The following is a 26,577-nucleotide window of genomic DNA, read 5'->3' as shown; positions in this document are numbered from 1 at the left end:
TCATTGATCTAGCTCCTCTTCTTGCGGCTTTCCCTTTTTCACAGAGGAACTCAAGCGGAACACAAGCAGGGTATTTTGATAGCTTATTATCTACGAACTATTTAAAAATGGAATAAAGGTCATTTAGGGCAGGAAACGCCCTTGAGGTTTATGATGTCATCTAAAGAGCCTGCAAACATTTGTGAGTGAGCAATCTCAGTAGCAGGATAAAAGCTCTGTGTGAAGAAGCCCCAAAACATCTGGAGGGTCACAGCTTGCCTACCCCTGCTTTTTTCCATGGCCCTCTTTAGCCCTTGTCCAGCTTGGGTGTAGTTGTTAACACTTGAAGGCTTCTGGGTTGTGGGCCAAGCCTGAGGTTTGGGCAGGGAGTTCTCTAAGGGAGGGAAAGACGTGTTCTGAGCTCATTAAATGATGGGCTATGACAGAGGAAGAGGGGGCAGGGAACTGAGTAATGGCAAGAGTCAGGACATGTAACTGTCCATCATGAAGGGGATGTAATGGGCATCCATTCCTCTGTCTTTCACTCAAGTGCAGGTAGAGGTGAGCCCTTCCAATTGTCAGGCTTCCTGACTGCCACAATTCCCACCGTGATGAGAGGAAAGGGGATCTCCCTGATAGGGGCAGTACCACTAAATGATTTTTGTTAAAGTCCTGGTGAAGCTGTGAGTACTGACTCCAGATCCAGACTGACTGTTGAAGGATGCCAGTTTGACAGTTCATCGAAGTCTGGTATAGGCCCATTAACATTTACTTAATATAATAATGTATCCATCAGTTGTGTTCTTCTTTGTATTAGCTCTTCCTGATCTACATGGCTTCTAATCACAAATGCTGAATATTGTCATTACTGTTATTACATGAAGATTCTGCCCCCTCCCCCGCATTCCTCTTCTGGAACAGTTTCTTCCTCCTCCTCCTCCTCCTCCTCCTCCCTCCCCCCCTCTCTCTCCCCCCCCCTCCCCCAGATAGAAATAAGCTTAGTCTGGCAGGACTTATTGTCTGTCTCTTTGCTGTTCTTCAGCTGAACACTGAAATCAAGGTGAACGCTTCTATATAATTTTCTGAATCTTTCACAGCACTTTTCAGCGGCAGCAGCAACAACAGAGATCTATGTTTGCCTTCCCCCAGTCTCCTGGGACATCACTTGTCCTCAGTGAGTTTTCAAAGATACATGTTTTTTTTCTTCTTCAGCCATTTCCTGTAGCATTTTATGATGCACATTCCATTAGCTCCTGCTGACTTAGATTTACTCACGTTTCCTTTTATTAGGCCAACCAAAAGATCATCAAAAATGTGCACATTTCTGGTGATCCTTTGGTTGGCCTAATAAAGCTATCACACTAATGCAGATTTTGGACATTCATTCATTCATTCATTCATTTCTATACTGCCCAATAGCCGAAGTATATGGTCAACATGACTGCCTTTGCTTTTTATGTCATGCTTATTTTGTACCTTTCTAAGGACTGACCAACTTGCATTCATAATTCTGCCCCTTTATATTCACTGCATATGAAAAGCCCCCTGATGTTTTCTATTGAGCCTGGTCAGTTTCAGTATCTTAATTCATAGCGCAGTCCAGCTAACTAAATCTGCCAAGGCTTCACATGTTCCTTCGTTTGCTTTGAAATGTTGCAGGCAAACAAGCACAGATATCTTGGCATCTGGCACTAGTTGGAGATTCTGAGTGTGTGTTTTGTTTTGTTTTCTAAATTAAGGTGGCCCCAGTTTGTGACTGTATCTAGATCTGTTCTGTGGCTGTGTTGCCTTTGGAATGGTGCCAGCATTTGGGGGGTTTGTTGAAAGAGCAGAGTTCTAATTTATAATAAAATGCTGACTTTTAAGTCTTGTGTGTATTATTCTTTTAAAAACAAAACAAATATGGCAAGAGCAAACAATTCATTTCAGTACTCTGCTCATACGCTCTTACTGCCACCTCTGAATGTAAGTCTCCAGTGAGACTTCAACCAGTGGGTGGTTTACCACTATAGTAATGTATGAGCATACCATAGTTACAGCCCCAAACTATGCTAATAGGGAAACACAGTGGCATTTTGGCACTGTCCTTGCTTTGTGTAATTCCTGTAGGTAAGAGGGAAGGTATGCTGAGAGATAAAGAGAACAGAGCCATGGTTGCCACAATGCTTTGCCTTTTCTTGCTGCCTGTGTAGCAGAATATGCATTGTAATGTGTGGAACTGATAAGAATTTATTGTGTTTTGTAGATGTGACTAGTTCCGTGTGTGTGTTGTAAGATAACTATGAGTAATGGAGTGTATTCTTGGAATTGAAGGAAGGCTGACACAAGTGGGTTGGTTAGGTACTGGAGGAAGCCAGCTGCTACGTTTAGCAGGGATGCCTTCGTCTAGGTGTTACTGGTGTCTGTGGCAGGCCTGGTTACATTGAGAACAATGGGAATGGTGGTATGACCAGGTCCAAAAGTAAGGATAAGGTCATCGACCTGGGAGAACGAGAAACCCACCATAGGTGTTTAGGCTGGCTTTGCCCACTATGCCTTCTATTTAATGAAACTTTGATTTTGACTGTTAGATTGAGAGGAACCTAGGTTTTACTATGTTAACAATATGCTTGCTATTATTTTCATTATACTTTTAGTGATTATAACTTGTGTGTATTTAGGGATATTTGTAATCTGCCTCATTTTAGCTAAAGCCTGTTATTCTCTTAGATTGTTTGAGCAATAAATATATATATTCTTTAATACCATATTTGTGTTGTCTGGCCTGAGAGAGGTTTCAGGGACCACTACCCATACATCAATTCTTGAAGCCCTAAACACTTGGTAAAGATGTGCAAATCTATCACTGAGTGGGGTCTGTCCTTAAAGCAGTTGTTTTCTCTCTTGATCTGGTGAATCTCAGATACACCCATTCAAGTTTGGGAAACAAGCTAGTCGGATGGAGGGAGAAGAAGTTACTCATCTCAAGTGGCGCGCAATGTGCAGCACCGCTTGAGATGAGTAACTTCTTCTCACTCTATCTGACTAGCTGTTGTATTTTCTCTTGATCTGGTGAATCTGAGATACACTTGTTCAAGATTGAGAAACAAGCTAGTCAGATGGAGTGAGAAGTTACTCGTCTCACCTGGAGAAATGCTGTGAGTGCTTCTGGATGGGGAGGTATGGGTGTCAGCATTTTTTGGGGGGGGTGTTGAAAGAGCAGAGCTCTAATTTATAGTACTTGAGATTTAAAAAGTCTGAATGTGGGAGAAGGCAAAACTGACAGATTTGTCCATCCAGGCCCAAAGCTTTAAGTGCTTTTCTCTTAAAAGTCTGGGCTAGAATCCCTGTGTATTAAACCATCTTTGTAGTGCTGAAATAGGGTTGCCATCTCTTTTTCCTGAGAGGCTCCTCATTTTAACAGCTGTATGGCAGGCAGGTATATCATGGTTCTCCCCATGCTGGGAATAGCTCTACCTATTGAACTCGGCTGGTTTAGATGAGTGAGAATTTAGTTTCAGTTCATTTTGGACAAGAATTTACCCAAACCTGCAAAGTTCTTCATATCTGAGAGAGAAAGAACCTGAGATTAAAAAAAAAAAAAAAGAATGTGGGAGAAAATGAAACAGATAGATTCACTCATCCCTAAGATGGGGATTTTACTGTGCACTCGCCCTGCCTTAAACACTGAATTTTCCCAGATTGAAGGACAGGAAAACACAGAATAGCTGCACAGTTCCTTTTGATTGGTAGTGCTAGGAGCTGTCCTCCTGGAAGCACCCTGAATCTGTGTTCTCTCTGAAGCCAGTGTCTAGCTCCTTTTAGAGACCATTTTTACTTAGCACAGGAAGCAAGCAAATAACTACTTGCCAGTCTGTGCAAAGAAAATGGTATAGACATAGCAGTAGAAATGATACAAGAGAGCCCACAAGAGAATGTCAGTAATTACCTCTTTAACACGAGTTTCCTTCTTTCTGTAGCTAAACATTTTGGAATTATAACCAAAGCAATCAGACACAGGCATTTTTCTATTTGCTGAGTCAGCTAGGCAGCTAGAGAAGCACAGCCCCATGAGAGTAATTGATTTCAGGTGCAGCCTGCTCCTGCCGAAGTTTACTCAGAAGTAAGTCACACTTTTCAGTGGGATGACTGACTCTTAAATAAAGTGAACCTAGGACTGCCACCTCAAACACAGGCAAGGATTCTTGCTCAAATGAAAGTTATTGCCTATTTCTAGCTGATCTGCCACAGCAATCCTTCATTGTTGTGGACAGGACAATTTATGATCTTTTCTCTATCATAGGTAAATGGAGTGGATTTAACAGGAAAAACCCAAGAAGAAGTTGTCTCCCTGCTGAGAAGCACCAAGATGGGAGGCACAGTAAGCCTTCTCATTTTCCGCCAGGAAGAAGCATTCCATCCAAGGGAACTGGTGTGTATTTTATTTTAATTTTTTTAAGTGGCTATGACATTTTTAGATAAATCTGTGCAAATAATATGAAAACCTCCTGTTACACATGTGTGGCCAGGAACAGAGTTTATTTTCTGTAGACATTTCCTTTTAGCAGTGGTCTCTGAATTGGATTTGCACATTAATATGTGAACTAATGTTTTCAAATCATGGGTGACAGCAAATGCAAATTATGAGCTGTTGCATGGACCATGCTTCGGTTCCTGCAGACAACTGGATTATTCACTATCTTCTGCATTCATGTGTCCCTGTTGGAAAGCTTGTTGTTTGTCATATTACATGAACATTCTCTCTCTCTCTCTCTCTCTCAATCTCACAGAACATTTAAAATTAATCCAGAACAGGATGTATGAATGTTGTTGTTTGGAAAAGTGAAATTTGTAAGAGCAAAAACGATGTTTTTAATACAATAGTTATCCCCATGTGGCAAAGACACCCCACCGCTATTAATTTAGCAAGGTGATTCGGAGAATGCATTTTGTATAATATAAGTGCAATAAAACAATTGTATTTAGACTAAGTGTTCCACAAAGTGGGCACAAACGTTTCCACAATAATTGTACAAGGTAAGTTTTTATTACTAAAAGGCAGGCTGTGGATGCACCAGATGTTGAACATATGAAGTTGTCCTTTCAGGGCCAGACTCATCAGTCTATCTATCTGCTTCAGAGCTTCAGGCAGCAATGTCACTGAAGTTCATGTTATCTGCCTAGGAATTCAGACTTGTCTATCTGTACTACAAATCAAACAGCATTCCACCTGCCCCCTGCCCCCTCTTTCAAGAACGCTTTCAAAGTTCTTCTAAATATCTCTCCATCTCTTCCTGGTACCTTGAATGCTAGCAATCTAGGTGCTAAGGATCATGGGAAATGTAGTTTTTCATTGTACCTGACACTTGTACTAAGGACAGGTTCCCTGACACTCTGCAATCTCAAAGCACCAGGGAAGGAAGAATGGAGGCCTCTCAGAGAGACTTTCTGATCGTTTCTATCTCCACCAAATAAGTAGGAAGGGGAGAAGTCAGTGAGGCATGATGCAGGGGAAAATATGGGTAATCATGGGGGCACAGGGGAGGCATTTAGATCCCAACATGTTCCTAATTATGTCATTGGCAGAATGATGGGGTCTGAATTCCAGAATTGGCCTTGGGCAGAGGGGAAAGGGGTATATTCTGTTTTGGCAGTGGTTGCAGGACTGGGCATATCTGTTTTCCAACTGTAGTTCTATAATCACAATAATTTTAGGAGATTTCAATGCAAAAGTAGGAGAAGGAAAAGTTGGCGAGTATGTTGGAGCATACGGGTTAGGTAATAGAAATGATAGAGGGGGGAAAGCTGATAGAGTTTTGTCAAATGAAGGATCTGGTTATAACAAATACATGGTTTAAACTTCCAAAAAGAAGACTGTATACATGGACAGCACCTAGATATACAAAAGAGAATATCATCAGAAATCAAATTGATTTTATCATCATTAATAAAAGACATGGAAATGCCATCAAGTCAGTAAAAACATATCCAGACAGTGATGTAAAATTGGATCACAACCCACTTGTTGCAGTTTTTAATATAAGGTTAAAGAAATTAAGAAAGAAAATAACACAAAGCTTAAATATTGATATGCTTAGAAATACTGAAATAAAAGAAGAGGTGAAGAGAAAAATAAAGGAGAATTTACAAAATATTAAGAGCAACAATGAAACCCACTTAAATATCAACGAAAGGTGGAATAAAATAAAAGAAGCTGTATTGAAAGCAAGTGGGACCAACTTAAAAAAGAACAGATTTAAAGGAAAGCAAAAGTGGATGACCTCTGAGATCCTGGCCTTGATGGAAGAAAGAAGAAAATATAGGGGATGTGACATGATAAAATATAACGATATACATAAAATAATAAAGTATAAGATCATAGAAGCAAAAGAGAAATTTATGGTAGACAGATATAAAGAAATAGAAGAACTAGAAAGCAAGCATGACACATTTGAGTTACATAAAAAAGTGAAAGAAGTGACAGCTTTAGGGAAAAAGAAACAGTCTGTTTTACTGAAAGACAAACATGGAACAATTATAGTAAAATTATCACAAAAATTCAAGAGTTGGGAAGAATACATTAAGAAATTATTTGATGATATGAGACCAGAGTTGAATAAAGAGGATGGAGTTAGACATGGACTATTATGTGTGAGGAGGTAGAATATGCTGTAACGAATACAAAGGAAAAATCATGTTGGTCGTGATGGGATACCAATTGAACTACTCAAGTTAATTGAAGGGGATAAAATGCAACTCTTGGTACATTTATATAATACTATCTATTAAAATGGTATCATACCAAAAGAATGGCTTAAATCAATGTTCATAGTATTGCCCAAGAAAGAAAACATTAAAGAATGCTCCGAATATAGAACAATCAGCCTTATGTTGTTGTTGTTGTTCAGTCGTTCAGTCGTGTCCGACTCTTCGTGACCCCATGGACCATAGCACGCCAGGCCTTCCTGTCCTGCGCTCTTTCCCGGAGCATGCTCAAGTTCGTATTCATTGCATCCGTGATGCTATCTAGCCATCTCATCCTCTGCCGTCCCCTTCTCCTTTTGCCTTCAGTCTTTCCCAGCATCAGGGTCTTTTCCAGGGAGTTTTCTCTTCGCATTAGGTGGCCAAAATATTGGAGCTTCAGCTTCATTATCTGTCCTTCCAATGAGCACTCAGGGTTGATTTCCTTTAGGATGGACTGATTTGACCTCCTTGCAGTCCAGGGGACTCGTAAGAGTCTTCTCCAGCACCACAGTTCGAAAGCATCAATTCTTCGGCGCTCAGCCTTCCTTATAGTCCAGCTCTCACAGCCATACATTACTACTGGGAAAACCATAGCTTTGATTAGACGGACCTTTGTCGGCAAGGTGATGTCTCTGCTTCTTACTATGCTGTCTAGGTTTGCCATAGCTTTCCTCCCAAGGAGCAAGCGTCTTTTAATTTCATGGCTACAGTCACCATCTGCGGTGATCTTGGAGCCCAAGAAAGTAAAATCTGTCACTGCTTCCATTTCTTCCCCTTCTATATGCCAGGAAGTGATAGGGCCAGATGACATGATCTTAGTTTTTTTAATGTTGAGTTTCAAACCAGCTTTTGCACTCTCCTCTTTCACCCTCAACAAGAGGCTCTTGAGATCCTCTTCGCTTTCTGCCATTAGGGTGTTATCGACTGCATATCGGAGGTTGTTGATAATTCTCCCGGCAATCTTAATTCCGACCTCTGATTCATCCAATCCGGCGTTTCTCATGATGTACTCTGCATATAAGTTAAATAAGCAGGGTGACAATATGCAGCCTTGTCGTACTCCTTTCCCAATTTTGAACCAATCAGTTGTTCCATCTCTGGTTCTTACTGTTGCTTCTTGACCCTCGTACAGGTTTCTCAGGAGACAGGTAAGGTGGTCTGGTACTCCCATCACTTTAAGAATTTACCACAGTTTGTTGTGATCCACACAATCAAAGGCTTTAGCGTAGTCAATGAAGCAGAAATAGACGTTTTTCTGGAATTCTCTTGCTTTCTCCATGATGCAGCGAATGTTGGCGATTTGATCTCTAGTTCCTCTGCCTCTTCTAAACCCAGCTTGTACTTCCGGTAGTTCTCGGTTCGCATACTGCTGAAGCCTAGCTTGTAGGATTTTGAGCATCACCTTGCTGGCATGTGAAATGAGTGCAATTGTGCGGTAGTTTGAACACTCTTTGGCGTTGCCCTTCTTTGGAATTGGAATGTAAACTGACCTTTTCCAGTCTTGTGGCCACTGTTGAGTGTTCCAGATTTGTTGGCATATTGAATGCAGCACTTTAACAGCATCATCTTTTAGGATTTTAAATAGCTCGGCTGGAATACTGTCATCTCCACTAGCTTTGTTGTTACTAATGCTTCCTAAGGCCCACTTGACTTCACTCTCGAGGATGTCCGGCTCAAGTTCAGTGACCGCACTATCATGGTTATCAGGGACATTCAGATCTTTCCTGTATAGTTCTTCTGTGTATTCTTGCCACCTCTTCTTAATCTCATCTGCTTCTGTTAGGTCTCTGCCTTCTTTGTCCTTTATCATGCCCGTCTTTGCACAAAACGTTCCCTTGAGATCTCCAATTTTCTTGAAGAGATCTCTAGTCTTTCCCATTCTGTTGTTTTCCTCGATTTCTTTGCATTGTTCATTTAAGAAGGCCTTCTGGTCTCTCCTTGCTATTCTCTGGAACTCTGCATTCAGTTGGATATATCTTCCCCTTTCTCCCTTGCTTTTCGCTTCCCTTCTTTCGTGAGCTACTTGTAAAGCCTCATCAGACAGCCACTTGGCTTTCTTGCATTTCTTTTTCTTTGGGACGGATTTCGTTGCTGCCTCCTGAACAATGTTACGAACCTCCGTCCATAGTTCCTCAGGCACTCTGTCTATCAGGTCTAATCCCTGAAATCTATTCCTCACCTCCACTGTATATTCATCAGGGATATGATTTAGGTCATACCTGAACGGTTTAGTGGTTTTCCCGACGTTCTTCAATTTAAGCCGAAATTTTGCAAGAAGCAGCTCATGATCTGAGCCACAGTCAGCTCCAGGTCTTGTTTTTACTGACTGTATGGAGCTTCTCCATCTTTGGCTGCAAAGGACATAATCAATCTGATTTCGATATTGACCATCTGGTGACGTCCATGTGTAGAGTCGCCTCTTGTGCTGTTGGAAAAGAGTGTTTGCTATGATCAGCATGTTCTCTTGGCAAAACTCTATTAGCTTTTGTCCTGCTTCATTTTGTACACCAAGGCCATGCCTGCCTGTTATCCTGGTGATTTCTTGACTTCCTACTTTAGCATTCCAATCCCCTATGATGAAGAGGACATCTTTTTTTGGTGTTAGTTCTAGAAGGTGTTGTAGGTCTTCATAGAACCGATCAACCTCAGCTTCTTCGGCCTCAGTGGTTGGGGCATAGACTTGAATTACTGTGATGTTGAATGGTTTGCCTTGGATTCGTACTGAGATCATTCTATCATTTTTAAGATTGTACCCCAGTACTGCTTTTCCCACCCTTTTGTTGACTATGAGTGCTACTCCATTTCTTCTAAGGGATTCTTGGCCACAATAGTAGATATGATGGTCACCTGAATTAAATTCGCCCATGCCTGTCCATTTTAGTTCGCTGATTCCCAAGATGTCGATGTTCAATCTTGCCATCTCATGTTTGACCACCTCCAGCTTACCTTGATTCATTGATCTGACATTCCAGGTTCCTAAACAGTATTGTTCTTTACAGCATCGGATTTTCTTTTCACCGCCAGACACATCCACAGCTGAGTGTCCTTTCGGGTTTGGCCCAGCTGCTTCACTCTTTCTGGCGCTACTTGGAAATACCCTCTGCTCTTCCCCAGTAGCATATTGGACACCTTCCGACCTGAGGGGCTCATCTTCCGGCGTCATCTCTTTTAGCCTTGTGATACGTTCCATGGGGTTTTCTTGGCAAGAATACTGGAGTGGGTTGCCATTTCCTTCTCCAGTGGACCACATTTTGTCAGAACTCTCTGCCATGACCTGTCCGTCTTGGGTGGCCCTGCACGGCATAGCTTATGGCTTCACTGAGTTACGCAAGCCCCTTCGCCACAACAAGGCGAAGGGGCTTGCATTAAAACAACATGCATTAAAAATATTTCTCAAAATTATTCACAGTCAAATGTATAAGAAATTAAATTTGTGTATATTAATGAAATGCAGTTTGGATTTAGAAGTGGGATGGGAACAAGAGAAGCTTTATTTGGAGTTAACATCTTAATTCAAAGATGTCTTGATATGAATAAAGACATATACTTGGGATTTATTGATTATGAGAAGGCATTTGAAGTTCCTCACGAGCGATTGATCGACAAACTGAGAAAAACCAATATTGATAGGAGATTCAGATTGCAGAAAATGTATTGGAATCAAACAGCCTCAGTTCGTATAGATGGAGAGTTATCCGAAGAAATTCAAATCCAAAGAGTAAGACAAGGCTGTGTCCTGTCACCTATGCTGTTCAATTTATATTCTGAAGCTATATTTAATGAAGCACTTGCTGAACAAACAGCTGGCATAAACATCAATGGAAAAATATTTAACATAGTTCAATATGCTGATGACACCGTAGTAATGACAGACAGTATATCCGACTTACAAAAATTACTAGATTAGATTAATAAAGTTAGTAATGAGTATGGCCTTATAATGAATATCAAGAAAACAAAATACATGGTGATAAGCAAAAAGCCTTTTACTGCATTTAATATTACGATAAATAATATCCGAATTGAGCGAGTCACAAAATACAAAGACCTACAAACCTGGTTCAGTGAAAGAAATGAACAGACACAAGAGATAAACGTAAGAGTGGAGATGGCAAGAACAGAGTTTGTCAAAATGAAAAAAAATATATAATCGGGACCTTAATCTTGCAGTAAGGATTCGGATGGTAAGATGCTATGTGTTCTCTATATTATTTTACAAAGTGGAGGTTTGGACACTCAAATCCTTTGAAATGTGGGTATGCCAATGCATGCTGAAAATACCGTGGACTGATCGAGTAACAAAAGAGGATGTACCATGTAGAGTAAGCGAACAAACAGAACTGGTAAAGACCATCAAGAGAAGAAAGTTACAATACCTTGGCCATATTATCTGAGACAAAAATACGTCATACTCCAACTCATTATACAAGGGAAAATAAAAGGAAAAAGATCAGTAGGAAGAAAATGAACATAATGGTTAAAGAATCTGAGGGAATGGTTCAGCTGTACTTCTGTACAACTCTTCAGAGCAGTGGCGTCAAAACCGAAAATAGCTGTAATGATAGAAGACGGCACCTTAAGAGGAGTTCTGAAGTGAAACAAGGACAGTTTGCCTATTACTAGTCTCAGGGTGATGCATTTCCTAGTCTTGCTATTTGAGACTTTTTAGACCCACAGTTGGTCAAGACCTGGGACTTCTGGGATTCAAAACATTTGCTTGTCTCCTTCTCTAAAGGGTGATCTGTTATGGTCTGTATTCAAGTGAGGTGCTGCAAGTGAGTCCAAAATAAAATGTGTAGTTAAACTATTAGAAAGAGAAGGAAAAGAAGAAAAACAATCCTTTCCCTTTTTGATTCTCCCTGGTATTAGTAGATAAACATTGATAGATGGTAAAAGACTGATTTTTTTTCTATAATTCAAAGATTCAACTTCAGTCTTCCACTGCCAGTCTTGCCTCTTGCAGAGTGAAGTGATGAGAGCCAGTGTGGGTAAAATGGGAATAGTAATGATTTACTATAGCACTATGTGGCTGTGAGACTAATTAAATACAATAAGAACCTAAGATGAGCTGGATCAGACCAAAGGCCTGTCAAGTCCAGCATTCTTTTCACACAGTGGCCATCCATGTTTTGCATATTCAATATGCAACGTTTTCTATATTCGGTGTGCAACGTTTTGCATTTGCAAAATGATATGCAATAGTTTCCATGTCCAACGTGACATAGAAGCTCCTAATAATAATAAAAATAATAAATGTGTAAACCATATATATATATATATATATATACACACACACACACACACACACACACACACTCTGCACAAGAATCACAGTGGATATTACCCAAGTTCAAAGATCATTTTTCAGCCATAGGAAGTCCTTGGTAGTTGCACAGCAAGCTGCTGTGTACTTCCAAGAGGCCAGGATATAGAAAAGATTGAACATGTCATTAAGTTAACCAAATCTTTGACACCCAGACAGTTTATGAGATTTCTGTCCCAGAAGGATCTTGCCAGCTTCCCCTCCTCCCCAACGTTCTTAAAGAGGGTGAGGAAGGGGCCCCAGTGTGGGATCTTCCCGCATGGCCTTGACTTCCCATATTACTCAAGTGTTAACAGGAAAAAATCAGACTGCAGTATCCTCCACACTACCAGTGTGTGATACGAAGCAGTCTGAGATAGGTTGTTGAATTTGCACCCATGAGTGCTGGAGTAGCAATGGGCTTTTCACGCTTAAGAACCACATGGAATTTAAGACATATACCTGGGGGGATGAACCTTCTCTTTTCTTGTCTTTTACACCCTGTAATTCTAACTGAAGGGTGGAACACACATTTTCATTGCAAAAATAAATAGATTGTGGGATAATAAACAGTAAATTTAATTTGTAAACAGCATTTAAATTTGACCTTATTTAAATTTATGTGAGTAAGATGCCTATAATTGGTATAGTGTTCTTCATAGGTTTTAATATAGATTAACTAATTTTATTATGATCATACCCATAAATGCTAGTTAATTAACTCCAGTGATAACCTCCAAAAGACAAGTCTTAACTTCCCAAGATTATCAGTGTGTTCCTGATCTGGTATAAGACAGGATATGTGCATTTAAAAACCAAAATAAGCAACATAACAACCACCTTTCAAATCAATATCAATAGCTAATAAGGAATAGAAAGGGGAAGTGGTTGTGTGCATGGCCTTGGATTCTTATAATCATCCATAAACAGCTTTCATTATTTCTGCAGGTAAGGAAAAAATGATAAAATAACCATTCCTTCCCTTATCCAATTTATCACATCAGTCACTTGCAGAAAAATTGTATGTACAATAATATCTCATGAAGTATTTTCTAATGTTTGTGTTCAACTCAAGTATTGAATTCTTAGTGTAAAGGCCAGTTTCTTTAAGTTTGGATGGTCTCTCCCTCTCTCCAAGTGATATTTTCCAAATTTAGGCAGAAACTGTATCAAAGGTCGATCCTGTGGACAATAGCAGTGCCAAAATGCTCATGAATTTCAGTTTGATTTATTCTGAAACTTTGTGCCCTGTCTTTCAGACAGACACTTCAGGTGACTTGCATCCTAAAACAAGATAACTTGAAACAGCCATATTAAAACAAACATACGCGCACACACACATGCGCGCGCGCACACGCACACACACAGACGCGTACGTAAAGCTAAAGTCAAGTGCAGGTGCAAAAGCAAATCTTGGTCATTCTGTCAAAACAGGGAAGGGAACATGTGACCCTCCAGATGGACTGCAACTCCCATCAGCCCTAGCCATCATAGCCAATAATGGATGATGGGAGTTGTAGTCCAACAACATCTGGAGGGCAATAGATTCCCCATCTCTGTCTTAAAATATACACAGGTCCATAGGCAAGGTCATTCTGTAGTGTGGCGCAATCATGGGTCTCGCTCTTCCCCATTCTCCTCCTGACCTAGCCTTTCACAGACAACAGAGCTCCATCTGATGACTCTGCAAGTGGGAAGGCTCATTTACAGTGTTCTAACCTGAAGATAGCTTTATTGCACATAACCACATGTTTTTACTTAATTAGAATATTTTTGGATTGTCCCTCCATTCGATGAGTGCTTCCATATACAGCGGAAATACAAAGATGTCCTATGGAACTTGTTTTTATCGCTTTTAATATTTTAACTCTTTTTATGTATTTTATTGCTGTAAGCTGCCTTGGGAGAGCTTCTGCCCTGAAAGATGGCCAAGAAATATTTTAAAAACAAGCAAACAAATAAACTTCCTATGGCCCCTTTCCTATGGAATTCTCTGCCCTGGAGGTCAGGCAGGCACCAGCATTGTGTTGTTTCCAGCACCTCCTGAAAACAACTTCATTCCAGGAAGCCTTCCTTAACTGACCAATCACAATTTTATTATTACTCTGTTTTTAAAAATACTTGTTAATATTGTGTTTTACTTCTTTTATCTTTTTATTCTTTTATCTTTTTATTCTTTTATCTTTTATTGTTCACCACTCTGGAATCTGTTCAGATGTGAAGGGGTATATAAATGCTGTAAATACATACATATACATACATATAATACATAAAAATACAAAAAACCTTATGAGAAAAATAGAGAGCAGCAATAAGTATTAAAAGCTTGGCAGAACAACATCATCTTCACCAGCTGTCTAAAGGACACTAAGGAGGAGCTGGCCTTAGCTCCCTGGGGGCGCGTTCTAGACCTGGGGTGCTGCTACAGAAAAGGCCCTGTTACATGTATCTACCTACCTCACCTTTCTAGGAGGTGGGACATACAACAGAGCCTCTGATGAGGAATGCAAAGTTTGGACAAGCTCATATGGGAAGAGGAGGTCCCCAAGCCATGATGTTCTATCTAATAATAGTCGAAAGATGTCATGTGCACTTAAGCTGCATTATTCTCATAAGCTATGGACCCAAATTGTGAACTTGATATGAAGATGATACCAGGTTAGTTTGAGTTAATAATAAACACAGGCACACTTCCAGCCTCAGTTTTTATTTGCTGCAGTTGACTCAGGTCTTCGCTCTGTGCATGGTCATTTTGCCAGTGTGCAGCGGTGTTCATTTGGACCCAAGTGGCCAATACTTCTGGAGGGGGTTATGTGAAAGTAGCACTATTTTGCTTAAGGTTCAAGATTGGGAGATGATTGACAAGTTCTACTGTATTGGTTTTGTTGTGCCAACAATGGCATCTTTTTTATACTTTGTTTTTTAGGGAATAAGGAGTTATTGGCTCTCTGTCTTTGTCAGCTGCAGTGGTTCTAGCAAGTTACTCCCCTTCGACAAGCTTTGGTCGCCTTTGCCAGTGTGCAGGCAATGAATTAAAATTGCCCATCCCATAGGAGAGTTGTTGTGTTTGATTCATGTCTCTGAAGAATGTTAACATTGCTTGATTGGCAAGAAGTGTAAAAATGCAAATTGCTCGCTGTGTGTGCGTGTGTGTGTGTGTGTGAATATAAGGGATAAAAATGTTAAGAGAAAACACTCCTTGCTTGCTGTGCATTCTTCTCAGTCATCATCCAACATATTATGCATGCTTTTTTTAATGGAATAAAATGCTTCAGTGCCAAGCATTCTGAAAGCCTGTCCTTAACTATTTAAAATCACTGTGTGTTGGAACTAGCAGTAAGTACCACAGTGTCTGAGACAGGCAGAGATGAGGTTAATCATTTATGGGAAAAGCAAGCCAGGGACTGAGCAGACTGGCGGGTCTGCCAGGAAGTAGGTGAACTGATAAAATGGCATGCAGGTCACAAAGGAAACAGATATGGCTAGCCCGATAGCTGCTTGACTTTTACTAGGAATGAGTGAATCCCTTCAGTCTCAATTTGGCCTGGGATCAGCAATTACGAGCAAAAGTCAAGAACACTCAGACAGCAGGTATCTTCCCCCAGCATTCTAAATAGATTCATAATTGCCAGCCCCATAATTGCCAGCCCCAGTCCACGAACTTTCCAGTCCCCCCCACCATCAGTAGTGGTACTGCCAAGTTTGAGACAAGATGTCTTTGGGGCGCCTCCACCCTCGCCTGTACCACCCTGGTTGTTTATGTCCCCCACATACACACACACACTTAAAAAAAGAAAGAAAAGGGGAATCGTTTCTTCCATTCTCACAATCTCGTAAGCAGTGGGGGTTGGGGGAGGAGCAGGGCTCCTTTTCTTCCTTTTTTTCAAAATGTTTTACAAAGTTTGTCAGTCACTTTGGATCCTTGAGCCAGAGACTTAGAGAAACAGCACTCGAGGAATGAAGATGGCAGGTGTTCCAATCCACTCTTGAAAGGACTTCTTAAAATAAAGGAAAGATGTTGTGGTGACTGCCACTGACAGCGTGCTGTTGTTTGGGGGTCCTCCAGGGTGTATGGCCCCCAGACCTGTGCCCAGAGGTCCAGCCTAGCGATACCATTACCCATAAGCTCTCCAACTCCTTACATAGGGGCTGCTGCATTGGCAGCATTCTCTCCCCTTGCCTCTTCCTTGTTGTCGTTGTCACCAGCAACATTTGCACTCTTCCCCCCGCCCCTTTCTGCATTGTTATCACCATTGGATCTGCTTCCACTCCCCATTTTTGTCAGTGGCAGCTTCCATGGCATCTTCCTTCTCCTTTGCAGCAGGGTGGGAGAGAGCTCTCTCCCTCCCCTCCTCTTCTTTCCCTAATCTTTGAAACACTGATAGCATCTTATGCAGTTGGCCTGGGAGAAATACCTGTCCCAGAGTTCCAGGTGTCTATAGCAAACTAAAGATGCATTACAGGCACTGCTGTGTATGCCAGGAGGAGAGATTTATCTGCCTCCCTTTCCACTACAGCTTCTCTTGTCACAGCCGTGCATGGGAGTTGGATGGATCTCTTCTCCAGCTTGGATTACAATTCTGAGCCAAGCAATCCCTTGTGGGGCCTAATGCTTCACTCCGTATTGAAGGCCAGCACTACACGTTGCTGAAGCATGTTGTCTGAGCAAAGGCATTACAATCATGCATGACTATATTGGTCTTTCGTCAGGGATTAATTGCTTAGACTAGGCCAGAGTCTGAGCTAGGTGATCATGAAACCCCATTTGCCTCTTATTTGAATCAACCATGAGTTGCAGTGTCTCCTTTTGCATGTGTGAAAAGCGGCAGCTAACAGTCAAGCTACACATTATGCTGGATGCATAGCATGCAGCTTTGCCTTCAGATTTTCTTTAAAACAGGGAGGTGGGAGGTTGCAGTTTGTGGGGAGGAGAGGTTTATTCCTTCTTTGCCCAGCTGTGATTCCCCTCCTAAATTGCCCCCCTCCGGGGGCACTATTAGGAACTGTAGTTAATAAATTCCCGTTGGTGCCAATGAGAACTTTCTACTGGCATTGCACCGCCCCTACTACCCCCACACCTATACTTGAAAAATATACTTTAAAAAAAAATAGGAAGGCAAGTTGCACGCTATACATTTTGCATAACAAGAAGCTTGTCCCTAAATGAGGTGGAAAGTTGGCCATCAGTTCTGCTGTTTGAATGCAGTGTCACAATGGCAATGAGAATAAGGGTGATGGGTCAGCTCCAGAGCCCCTGATTTGGATACTGTCTGTGGTGTGAGGGTGGGGATTCCTATTAAGTGCACCTCACATCAATTAAAATAGGCTAACATAATCCATTAGGATAGTACATAGTGTTTAAAGCGTTATCCCAGACACAATCTGAGAGCGAGATGGGAGTGCTAGAACACTCTCTGTTCCTGTGTCTGCTGGGCTACTAGTACAAAATGTCATTTGTGGGTTTTGGAATTTTTCACAATGGTTTTTGTGTAGATCTGATCTGCATCACTAGGAAAAGGTTGTCATTAGGAGCACCCCCACTTCCTGCAGACCTCCATCATAATTCCATTTGAGTCTCAAAGCTCTAGCTTGTCCTCCTTTTGTGATTGAGCAAATGCCTTTTATAGCCTTATTCTTATTTTAATTTTCCCCCCCACTTCTTTTAGAATCCTGAACAAAGCCAGTCACAAATTCCGAAGGAAACGGTAAGAGTTTTACATTTGACATGTCAAGGAGGGTTGCAATGATTTTTGAATTAATAATGTTGGACTAGTCCATCAAAGGAGTTTTTACAGACAATTCCATTCACTATGTGTGCTGTAGGTGGCTCTCTCCATCCTTAAATTGCATTTCATGTTCTTTCTTGCACTTGTTTCACATGCACTTTGCAATATACGACGAATGATCATTTGTGCCTCTTACTGGGGCGCCCGCATGTGCACTCACTCACAAACAAATTGGCTTCAAGACCAAATAAGGTATTTAGTTCCTGGAGACTGAGATAGTTTAAAACTGAGCTTCAAGTAAAAGCTAAGAGGTCTGAAGTACAAGCTGACATTGTGTTGAAGCCCCCCGCCACAACTCTAGCTGTCATTTGTTGCTGGAGCTTATCTTTAAGACAGCTCTAATGTAGTTTAAGAAGGAATATCAGTTTTACCTCGGAGTTTGATGTAGCAAGTCTATATTAAGGTGCAGTCCGCAGCTTTTCAAAGCATCCTTTAAATGGTCCTGATAAAGAACATCAGACATTGTATATTATATAAGCAATTTAAAGCATGTAGGGTTTTGTGTTTGCTTTTAGAAATGAATCATCATATGAATCAGTACTTTACAGCTCAGTCCTGTTTACTTTTCATGACATCTTTCATAATGCCTTCATCTCACTAAGAATAATGGATAAAAATGGGGAAGATAATTGCTTTAACTGAAAATTGCAATGGAGTAGGCAGGCAATTGAGATTTCTAGGATTTCTCCAGTCTGTGTTGTTGTTTTAACTCCTGTGGTTCAGTAATATAACTGTTCGTACAAGTTTTAAAGCAATACTCCAAAGCATCTTCTCATAAGGCATATCTCTTGTATAATGGTGTATTTTAAAGTTATTTTAAAATAAAGGTACCTGGCCATAAACTGAGCATTTGCTGGTTCCTTTGAGAGGTGCCTCCAAGGAAAGTTAAAAAAAACAGATACTGTAAAAGTAGATCTGGTCATTTAGAAAGGACAGCAAAGTTCTTGCAGAGGAAACCAGGTTTCTATGATTTGTCCTCTTCAATAATTAGAATACTTGCACAATATAATTAGGTGTGAATCAGGTCCTCTAATTTCTCAACCAGAGCCGGAAACGGTAACACTAAGTATGCTCAAGAGACTCAAGCCCAGCCAAATCAAAGTCCAGGTTACATAGTACAAATATTCTAGGGCACCTTTGTGTGGTGAGTTTGGATATTCTGCTCTTATAAACCAAGTTTCTTTAAAATAGTTCAGAGATCAAGGGTTATGCTTGATCTCTTGTCATTAGGCGACAGGGAAGTGATGGCTTTGCTGCATGATTTGCAGAGGTGTTAAATACTAGCAACCTGGCCAGCAATTTAAAAAATGAACATATTCTCTAAACCTTGACATTTTTAATGTGGGGCCTGGGGTAGGTGAATGTCTTTGTGAAGGCCAGCATGGCAGCTGTTGTATGCCTATGTCTGATTTTCTTTCTCCTTAATCTCTTCTGCATATCAAAGTTTCTTCAGCAGAAAATCAATAGCATGGACTTTAGGGGGTTGTATTTCACATATTAATGTGACTGCCTTTCCCCCCTCTGCTTGGTTTGGCATCATTCTCCATTTAGTTTTTCTTGTTGTCAGACCCTTCGGTTCCTTACTTGTGCAGCTTCTATTTTTTGTGCCATCCTTCTGGTCTCTCTTGTGCTGTTAGTGGTGAGTACATTGAGTGTTGCTGTCATGGGGCTGACAGCAGAAAGAAGCAAAGCTAAAATAGTAGCAGTGAGATCGTTGGGAGAATCACAGGAGATAGGTGAAACACAAAAACAAAATTAGGTTCTTCCAGCTTTGAAGCACAGGCTATCACAAATATTTGCAGTCTGAGATAAAAGTGCCTGCTGATGGGGACTCTAAATGACCGTTAGAAGAAGAAACCATTCCCACTGCAATTTTACTCTGGACTTTTTCAGGCAGTCATTTTTTTTACAATTGCTACTTACTTGCTCTGTTGGATTTAGAAGGTTTTCCTTATGGAAGAGCTTGCAGTGAAGGAGATCTCACGTTCCCAGCACTCAAATAGCAATATTCTGACGTATCAGTTATGATAGTGAAGGCACTGTAGAATCTAATGGCATGAATATCCTATGCATTATGGAATGTCACAGCATGAATTGGACAGTACCTGTGGCATCACCAGTGGCAAGCAACTCCTTTCGCTGCCTCTCCCATTCCCATTTTCGCTGCTTTAGTGGCTGAACATCCCAAGTTCAGCCAGTCAAATATAGGAGCTTTCATGAAGCACTTTGAATTTTTGTAAAAAGTAGCAAAGCATCACCCCAACCATGCACAAATTCTATATCATTTATTGAACTTTTAATAGGAATGACTAAATAGCGAATGGCTTTTATCTCTTGCAGCAAGACTGCACTCACTCCATTGCAGAGAGGAACTACCAAGAGCCCTGAAGATAAAGCACTAATTTCATATTCACTGGGCCATTGGAATGACTGACTGGAAGAGGGAAATCCTTCTTGCCTTGAGATCACAGAGCGTCAGTCACATGCTATTCTTATGTATGCCAGCCAGCCTTAAGTCTGTGTAACTCCTAACAGTGAAAAGACACTAGTCCAGCCTTCCCTGCCCTAGTGCCCTCCAGATGTTTTGGACTTTAACTTCCATCAGCTCCAGCCAGCATAGCTAATGTTCAGGAATGCTGGGACTCCAACATATCTGGAGAGCATGAGGGAAGGCTGCTCTGGTCACTCACCCTGCACTTTGGCTGTTTGCTTGCCTGCCACTCTGTGTACTGCCTGCCTGCCAGTTCTCCCCCCTGCCCCCCAAGTGCCCTAGGTATTTGGTGCCTCTCTGTGAGAAGTACCTGGATCTGTGTGCCTGAAGTTGTCATTGCAGAATCAGATTCAAGCAGGCTGTAGGTAGGGGTGTACAGATTGTATAAAATCAATTCCATCTGTGTTTCGTGGGTTCTCAGGCACCTTGCGTTCCATCATCTGCCTTCACCAGAATCAGTGATTTGTTTCCAAATTTGCACAAATTTGCACTTGCAAAAATGCGCAAATTCCCACAAAAAGCACAAATCTCCCCCAAATACTCAATTTTCACACTTTAGCCTATGGGGGAAATATGCATTATTGGCCAGGGTTTTTTTGGCGTATTTTTCTACGATGAAATTTGCGCAAAATTCCTGAAGGTTAGAAAAACAGTCTGCAAGTCTGCAGAATCTGCCCGAGAGGGGAAAAGCGAGTCCTCTGTGAAATCGGTGGGCCGGGTTCATAAAAATCCAAACTCATTTGGTTCCATTGCAGATTTCTCCAACATCCCTAGCTGTAGGAAGCTCTGGACCCCTGGCCTAAATGAACCAGTGGAACAATATGTTCCTAGTGACCTGGCATGTGAAAATCCTTTATATTTCCATTCCTAAATTACTAGTGTGGTATAATAAGCTATTCTCTTGATGAATGCGTTCTGTGCTATCCCAGCTGGGATTCCATTGGCCACCACAATATTCCAGAAAAGTGTAGCCAGCAGCTTCCTGCTTTCACAGCAAGTTGGCTTCATGGACTTCCCATATGGCAGTTCAGAATCTGTTTTATATGCTCCTATCCAAAATGGAGCAGATGCACCTTCTGCTAAAGCATGGTGATTATTTTGATATGAAAGAGATTGACTGTGATATGAAAACCAGTAATTTGTCATTACATTTTCTGTTTGTGAGGATAATTATCTTAATCTTGTTACAGTGCATAGAAATAAATTGTTAATTATGATATGAGGAACATCTGCCAATTAACCTTTGTCCTTCTCCTCAAAAGTCAATAGAGCTAGGCTAGTATTGTGCATTTTGAGTTTTTCCACCTCTCTATTTGTTTTTCTTATCCCAACCCGGCCTGTGACCTGTGTGTTAGTTTCACCTGTGGGGACCTGGAATACCTTTTGCCCACCGTGTTTGGTTTCCTTGATAGAGTCTTAGTAAACCCCTGGGAACAAGTGAGAAATACAAGGTAAAAACACACTTAATTTGTCTTGTGGCATTGGGATCTGTTTCCCTGAAGGGGTGTGCGTGTGTGTGTGCATGCATGTGTGAGTGCAAGAGAGGGAGAGAAAGAGAGAGAGATTCACTTGAAACTCTGATAGTCCCCTCTTCTGATATTTACTCTCAAACTACCTCAAGGAGTTCAAGCTGCTGCTAGTGCAGGTGTTCCCTTTCTGTGGTTCAGGGCCAAGCTGCTGAATTTGTCTTCCCTCTGCTGCCTGCCCAATAGGCTTTACTCAGGTTCTTTTGAGGGATACAGCGTACTTCAGACTATGATTGGGAAGGGCTACCCTCATGTCAGTGTCCCCAAAGAAGGTGCAAACTGCCTTGCGTCTTTGTACGTTGGGTTCCATCTTTTGCCCAAGACATGCCCGGCTGCCCATTACCACCAATCTTGTCCTGCAATGCAGAGCTGCAGGAGACTGTTGGATGTGTTCTAGGGTGCACTCTCAATTCATATAGCCATTGCTGAGTTTGACCAATATAAGATGTGAATTAAGCATCACCCATGATCCTTTGCAATTCTTGTGGCAGCTAAGCAGAAGTTCATCAGGCAAGTGAATGTGGAATATTTCTGACAATAGAAAGGTTGAAACTGCTGCTTAAAAAGCAGTCTTGTGCCTGAATCTCTTGGCCCCTGGAACTTATACTTTTAAATTGTGAGTTGATTGCTGACGTATGGTGCTTGACTACCTTAGGGGTTCCCAAAGGTTTTGGTAAAGGTAGCCATCTATCTCCCTTCAAGATGCACTTGCAAATACCATATATGAAATGGTTAGGACTTTGATAAATACTTCTCCTAGTATATCATATCATTTAGACTTGAATTGTTATGGCCAGATGGGGAGAGGTTTATTGCTGATGAGGCTGGCAGTATTATTTTCTGTGTTGATTGGGAGTATTGTGAGTGCTGCTTATTATTTCGTATGACTTTTATCGAGATAAAGAAAAATGCAGTCTTTTGTCTTTCAATAATGTGAGACTGGCCACATTAAAGGAGGAGAGTGATTGCCTTTGGTTTCATATCCATTTGGGGGCAATTTTGAATGGTTTCAGATTACTTTTTTTAAAAATAAAGATGCAATCTAAAATAACTTTGAGAGAGAGAGAGAGAGAGAAAGAGAATACACAATTTACCCCAGGATACTACTGTGTTTAGTTGCTTTCACCAAGGGTTGCTAGCTGTTTTTGAATAGTTCATTGGGAATAATAATCCCTGGAGCGAAAGCAATAATTCCTAGGGAACAGTTTTGTGTAACACACATAATCTCTGTGCCTAATTTGAAACTTTTTGGATGTTCAGAATTAATCAGTTGAGTGTTAGTGAGCAATCTTTTACTTGTGATTAATTCAGAAGCAGCGTATAGAACGTATAATATATTTAAATATGTAAAGTCAAGCTGTTCCATAGATTTAGTCATATATACTTGTACATGGGCCCTTGTAGTTGAGTAATATGTGTTGGTATTAAAAAAAATGAATTTTAGGAATATGGTAGCACAGTTCTGCAAGTGCAGATATTTTCTACTATTTTAACATGTATTTAAAATTGAGTTCAGTGGTGTTTAGTCCCAAATAAGTGGATGTAGTATTGCAGCCTTAAATTAGCATTGCAATCTTCGTCAGGTGTTTCTGTATAAAAGAATAACCAGGTGCAAAGGAAGGCAGGACTCCTGTACCTTAACAATTCTGTAAAAACGAAGAAGTGCATTTCAGCAGGCGCTGCTTTTCCTACCCTTGAATGACACTTGCTGAAATGTCCTCTTCTGTACAACTATCATAGTTACAGGAGTGCTATCCTCCTTTGTATCTGGTAATTTTGTTTTTTGTGTTAGCTAACTATTACATTGTTGCACCATAATGTAAAACTCACAAGTATTTATTTATTTATTTGATTTGTATCACGTATATCTGCCAAATATGGTGCTCAGAGCAGCTGACAATAAAATACAGATTCTAAAAAAATCTTAATTAAAACATAACATTAAAAATAGAACCATTAAATAACAATTAAAGCCACAACAATACAAGAAATAGATAGCACTAAACCAATTAATCCCCCCTCCTCACTGCCTTCAGCACCAGAAGTATGTTGTTTTCTACCATATTGTAGGGATCTGGAAGATAAGAATTGTACTACTGGATAAGACCAGTAGTACACTGGCCCATGTAGTCCAGCATCCTACTTGATCAACCCTATGCGATCAACTGTATGCCTGTAGATAAGCACACAAAGGCAGCATTCTTTTCTGTCATTTGAGCTCAGCACCTGGTATTCAGAGGTGGGATTAGAGGCATGGGGATGTGATTGTTATTGGGACTGCAGCACATGGAGCAAAAGTTTATTCCTTCCCTCCCCAGCTATGACCCTCAAACCTACACCCCCACCCCTGTGTGCAGCTACAATGATTAGTAAACGAAGTTCCCACGTAGCTGCAGATGGGGAACAATTATGGTTGGGGAAGGAAGAGATAAAGCTTCCCTCCTTGTGTGCTGCAGTTCTGATCACAATCGGGCAGTCCCATGCCTGTAATCAAGTAAAGAAAAATGGAGACGTAGCTGCATACTACTTGTTAAGCATAATGTGTACTTTGACCCTGAGCTAGAGGCCATCACCACAATTTTTAGCAACCTTTTTGGGTATGTTAGCACCTGAAACTCTGGTATTACGTGGAGAAGAAGAAACCTCAATGTTTCTACTCTCTCTCCACACCAGTCATAATCTTACAAATCTCAATAATGCCTTGGTCTTTCAGCTCACATGAAGTAAAGATCTTCCTTGTCTCCCCATTTGATCTCACCTGAGTGAACGGTCCCTCAGAACATACTTGTTACTAATCTAGAATCCTGCAGCCAATGAATTCCCTTGTCGGTTCCAACCAATATGTGAAATTTACCTTCCTGGTGGGAGCAGGTAATGGAGCAGAGTGGAGCCGCACAATTCACTCCTCCTTCCACTCCGCTGGCTGATGCAGGTGCCTCACCTTGGTTGATGGGCAGGCCAGCCCTGTACAAGTGAAATGGGAACTGCAACAGACAAAGGATGGGAGCTGCAATAAAAAAAGGCCTCATGCCTCTAATTTGCATGCTGAACTAGCATATAAATGGTGTCTCAGTAATAAGATTCAAGCTAAAGCAGACCCCCATCTATCATGGAATCTCACACAAGCCTCTGCATATAGTCTCTGATATTTAGCAGCTACTGTTAGATTTGTATTAAAGTGCGATCTTTGCCAGATGTGACATATTAACTTGGCTAATAAGAATAATGAGCTTTAGTATATATGTGCAAATATGATTAATTAATGTTTACCCCAACATGTGGCAGATATTAAAATATTTAGCTTGGGAAGAGCTGAAGGGAAGAGAGTGGGAATTTTTGTGTGTGTATCAAGGATCAGCTGTACATGATTTTATAGTTTAGCAGTGGGCAATCATGGCAGCACCAACAAAATCAAAGCTATGATCACAGTTTTCCTACAAGGTGCCATGCTTTAGAGTAGGATGTTTTGATCATATAAAAGAAAACAGAAATGGATTCAATGGAGAAGCTGCATCACATTAGTGGCCCAGTGCTCAAGTCTGGATGAATAAATTCTTCCATGTATTTTTCTGTAATGGAGAACTACTAGTGGAACTCCGCAGCCTTCAGTTTTTCTGGCCACGAGGAGGCTATATGTGAAATCGCAAAAGAATGTATTTGGCTGCGTGCTTTTTCTCTGTGTTCATAAAGTAGCCATATATCTAGGAAGTGCTTTCATGGACATTAAAGTCAGGGCTATTACCTAATTGGCCACCTTCGTTTTTTGAAGTACGTCTACTAAAAGTATTCATTTTTTAAAAAATATGCTGCCTGATTTGACAGGAGCATGTTTTAATTCATTATTCCCACCAGTTAATTGCCTAAATGTTGAAGCCTAGAATAAAACAGCTCCTTGTTTTGAACAAGCTCACCTATTTCACATGTAACATTTAGCGTTATGGGGGTGAGTCGCAGTAAGACTTGAGCTTGCACTCTCCCCTCTCCTCTTTCAGTTCAGCTTGTCATGCTATCCAAACCTAACAAACTGTGGTTAATCTTAACTATGGTTTCTTGAAACAAGGCAACTTCAAACCAGTTAGAACTAACCACAGTTTAGGGTTCGAACATAATGATAAACTGTGGTGAATTTAAATGAAAGCAACAGCTTCTGTTCTCCCATCCACATCAGAGGAGAAGAGGGGAGTGGGGAGCATGCAAGCCTGAGGCTCACCCTTATAACACTAAACCATAGTTTAGCATTATGGGCAAACACAGTACATATGTATGAGTACATATGAGTACATATGTGTGATGGTATGTAATATATTGAGACCTGAGAGAGAGAGAGAGAGAGAGAGAGAGAGATTGTATTTTTGTGTTTAACCATTGTTTGTACTGTAACCTCATGGTATATGACACTCTTGAATACAGAACCGACTTTATTTACATAATAAGTTTAAGCCCTGAGGGGCACACCAAATGACATACCTACATTTATCCAGCTTAGGGCACAATCCTATGCAGGTTTAGACAGAGAAAAGGCCTACAACTCCCAGCATTCCCCAGCCAGCCATGCTGGTTGGAGAATGCTGGGAGTTGTAGACCGTTTCTCTGTCAAAACCTGCATAGGACTGCGCCCTTAGTGTCTTTCAAATGGTCATTTTTTCTTTTTTTAATGATGTTACGACACAATTGTGGTAAACAGCTTGAAGAGGTGTAGAAAAGGCCTGAAAAGCAGGGAGTACATAGATCATAAGGATAAATGTTGAGGATAAAGGCACCACTTTATTT

General features: G+C 40.9%; 1 protein-coding gene across 1 annotated transcript in view; it reads left to right on the top strand.

Moving 5' to 3' along the window:
• The window catches only part of PARD3 (par-3 family cell polarity regulator), a 798,354-nt gene that overhangs the window by 494,740 nt on the left and 277,037 nt on the right, over window positions 1-26,577 (top strand). Inside the window, exons 11-12 of the mRNA XM_084859201.1 lie at window positions 4,262-4,390; window positions 17,671-17,709. Coding sequence (XP_084715327.1) covers window positions 4,262-4,390; window positions 17,671-17,709 — 168 coding nt within the window. The remainder of the gene's footprint in view (window positions 1-4,261; window positions 4,391-17,670; window positions 17,710-26,577) is intronic.

This window comes from Heloderma suspectum, chromosome 5 (genome assembly GCF_057233095.1).
Source record: "Heloderma suspectum isolate Gila_16-S chromosome 5, 16-S_ref, whole genome shotgun sequence".
Lineage (NCBI taxonomy): Eukaryota > Metazoa > Chordata > Lepidosauria > Squamata > Helodermatidae > Heloderma > Heloderma suspectum.
The sequence above is the reverse complement of the archived record's forward strand: the minus strand, read 5'-3'. Positions and strand labels throughout refer to the sequence as shown.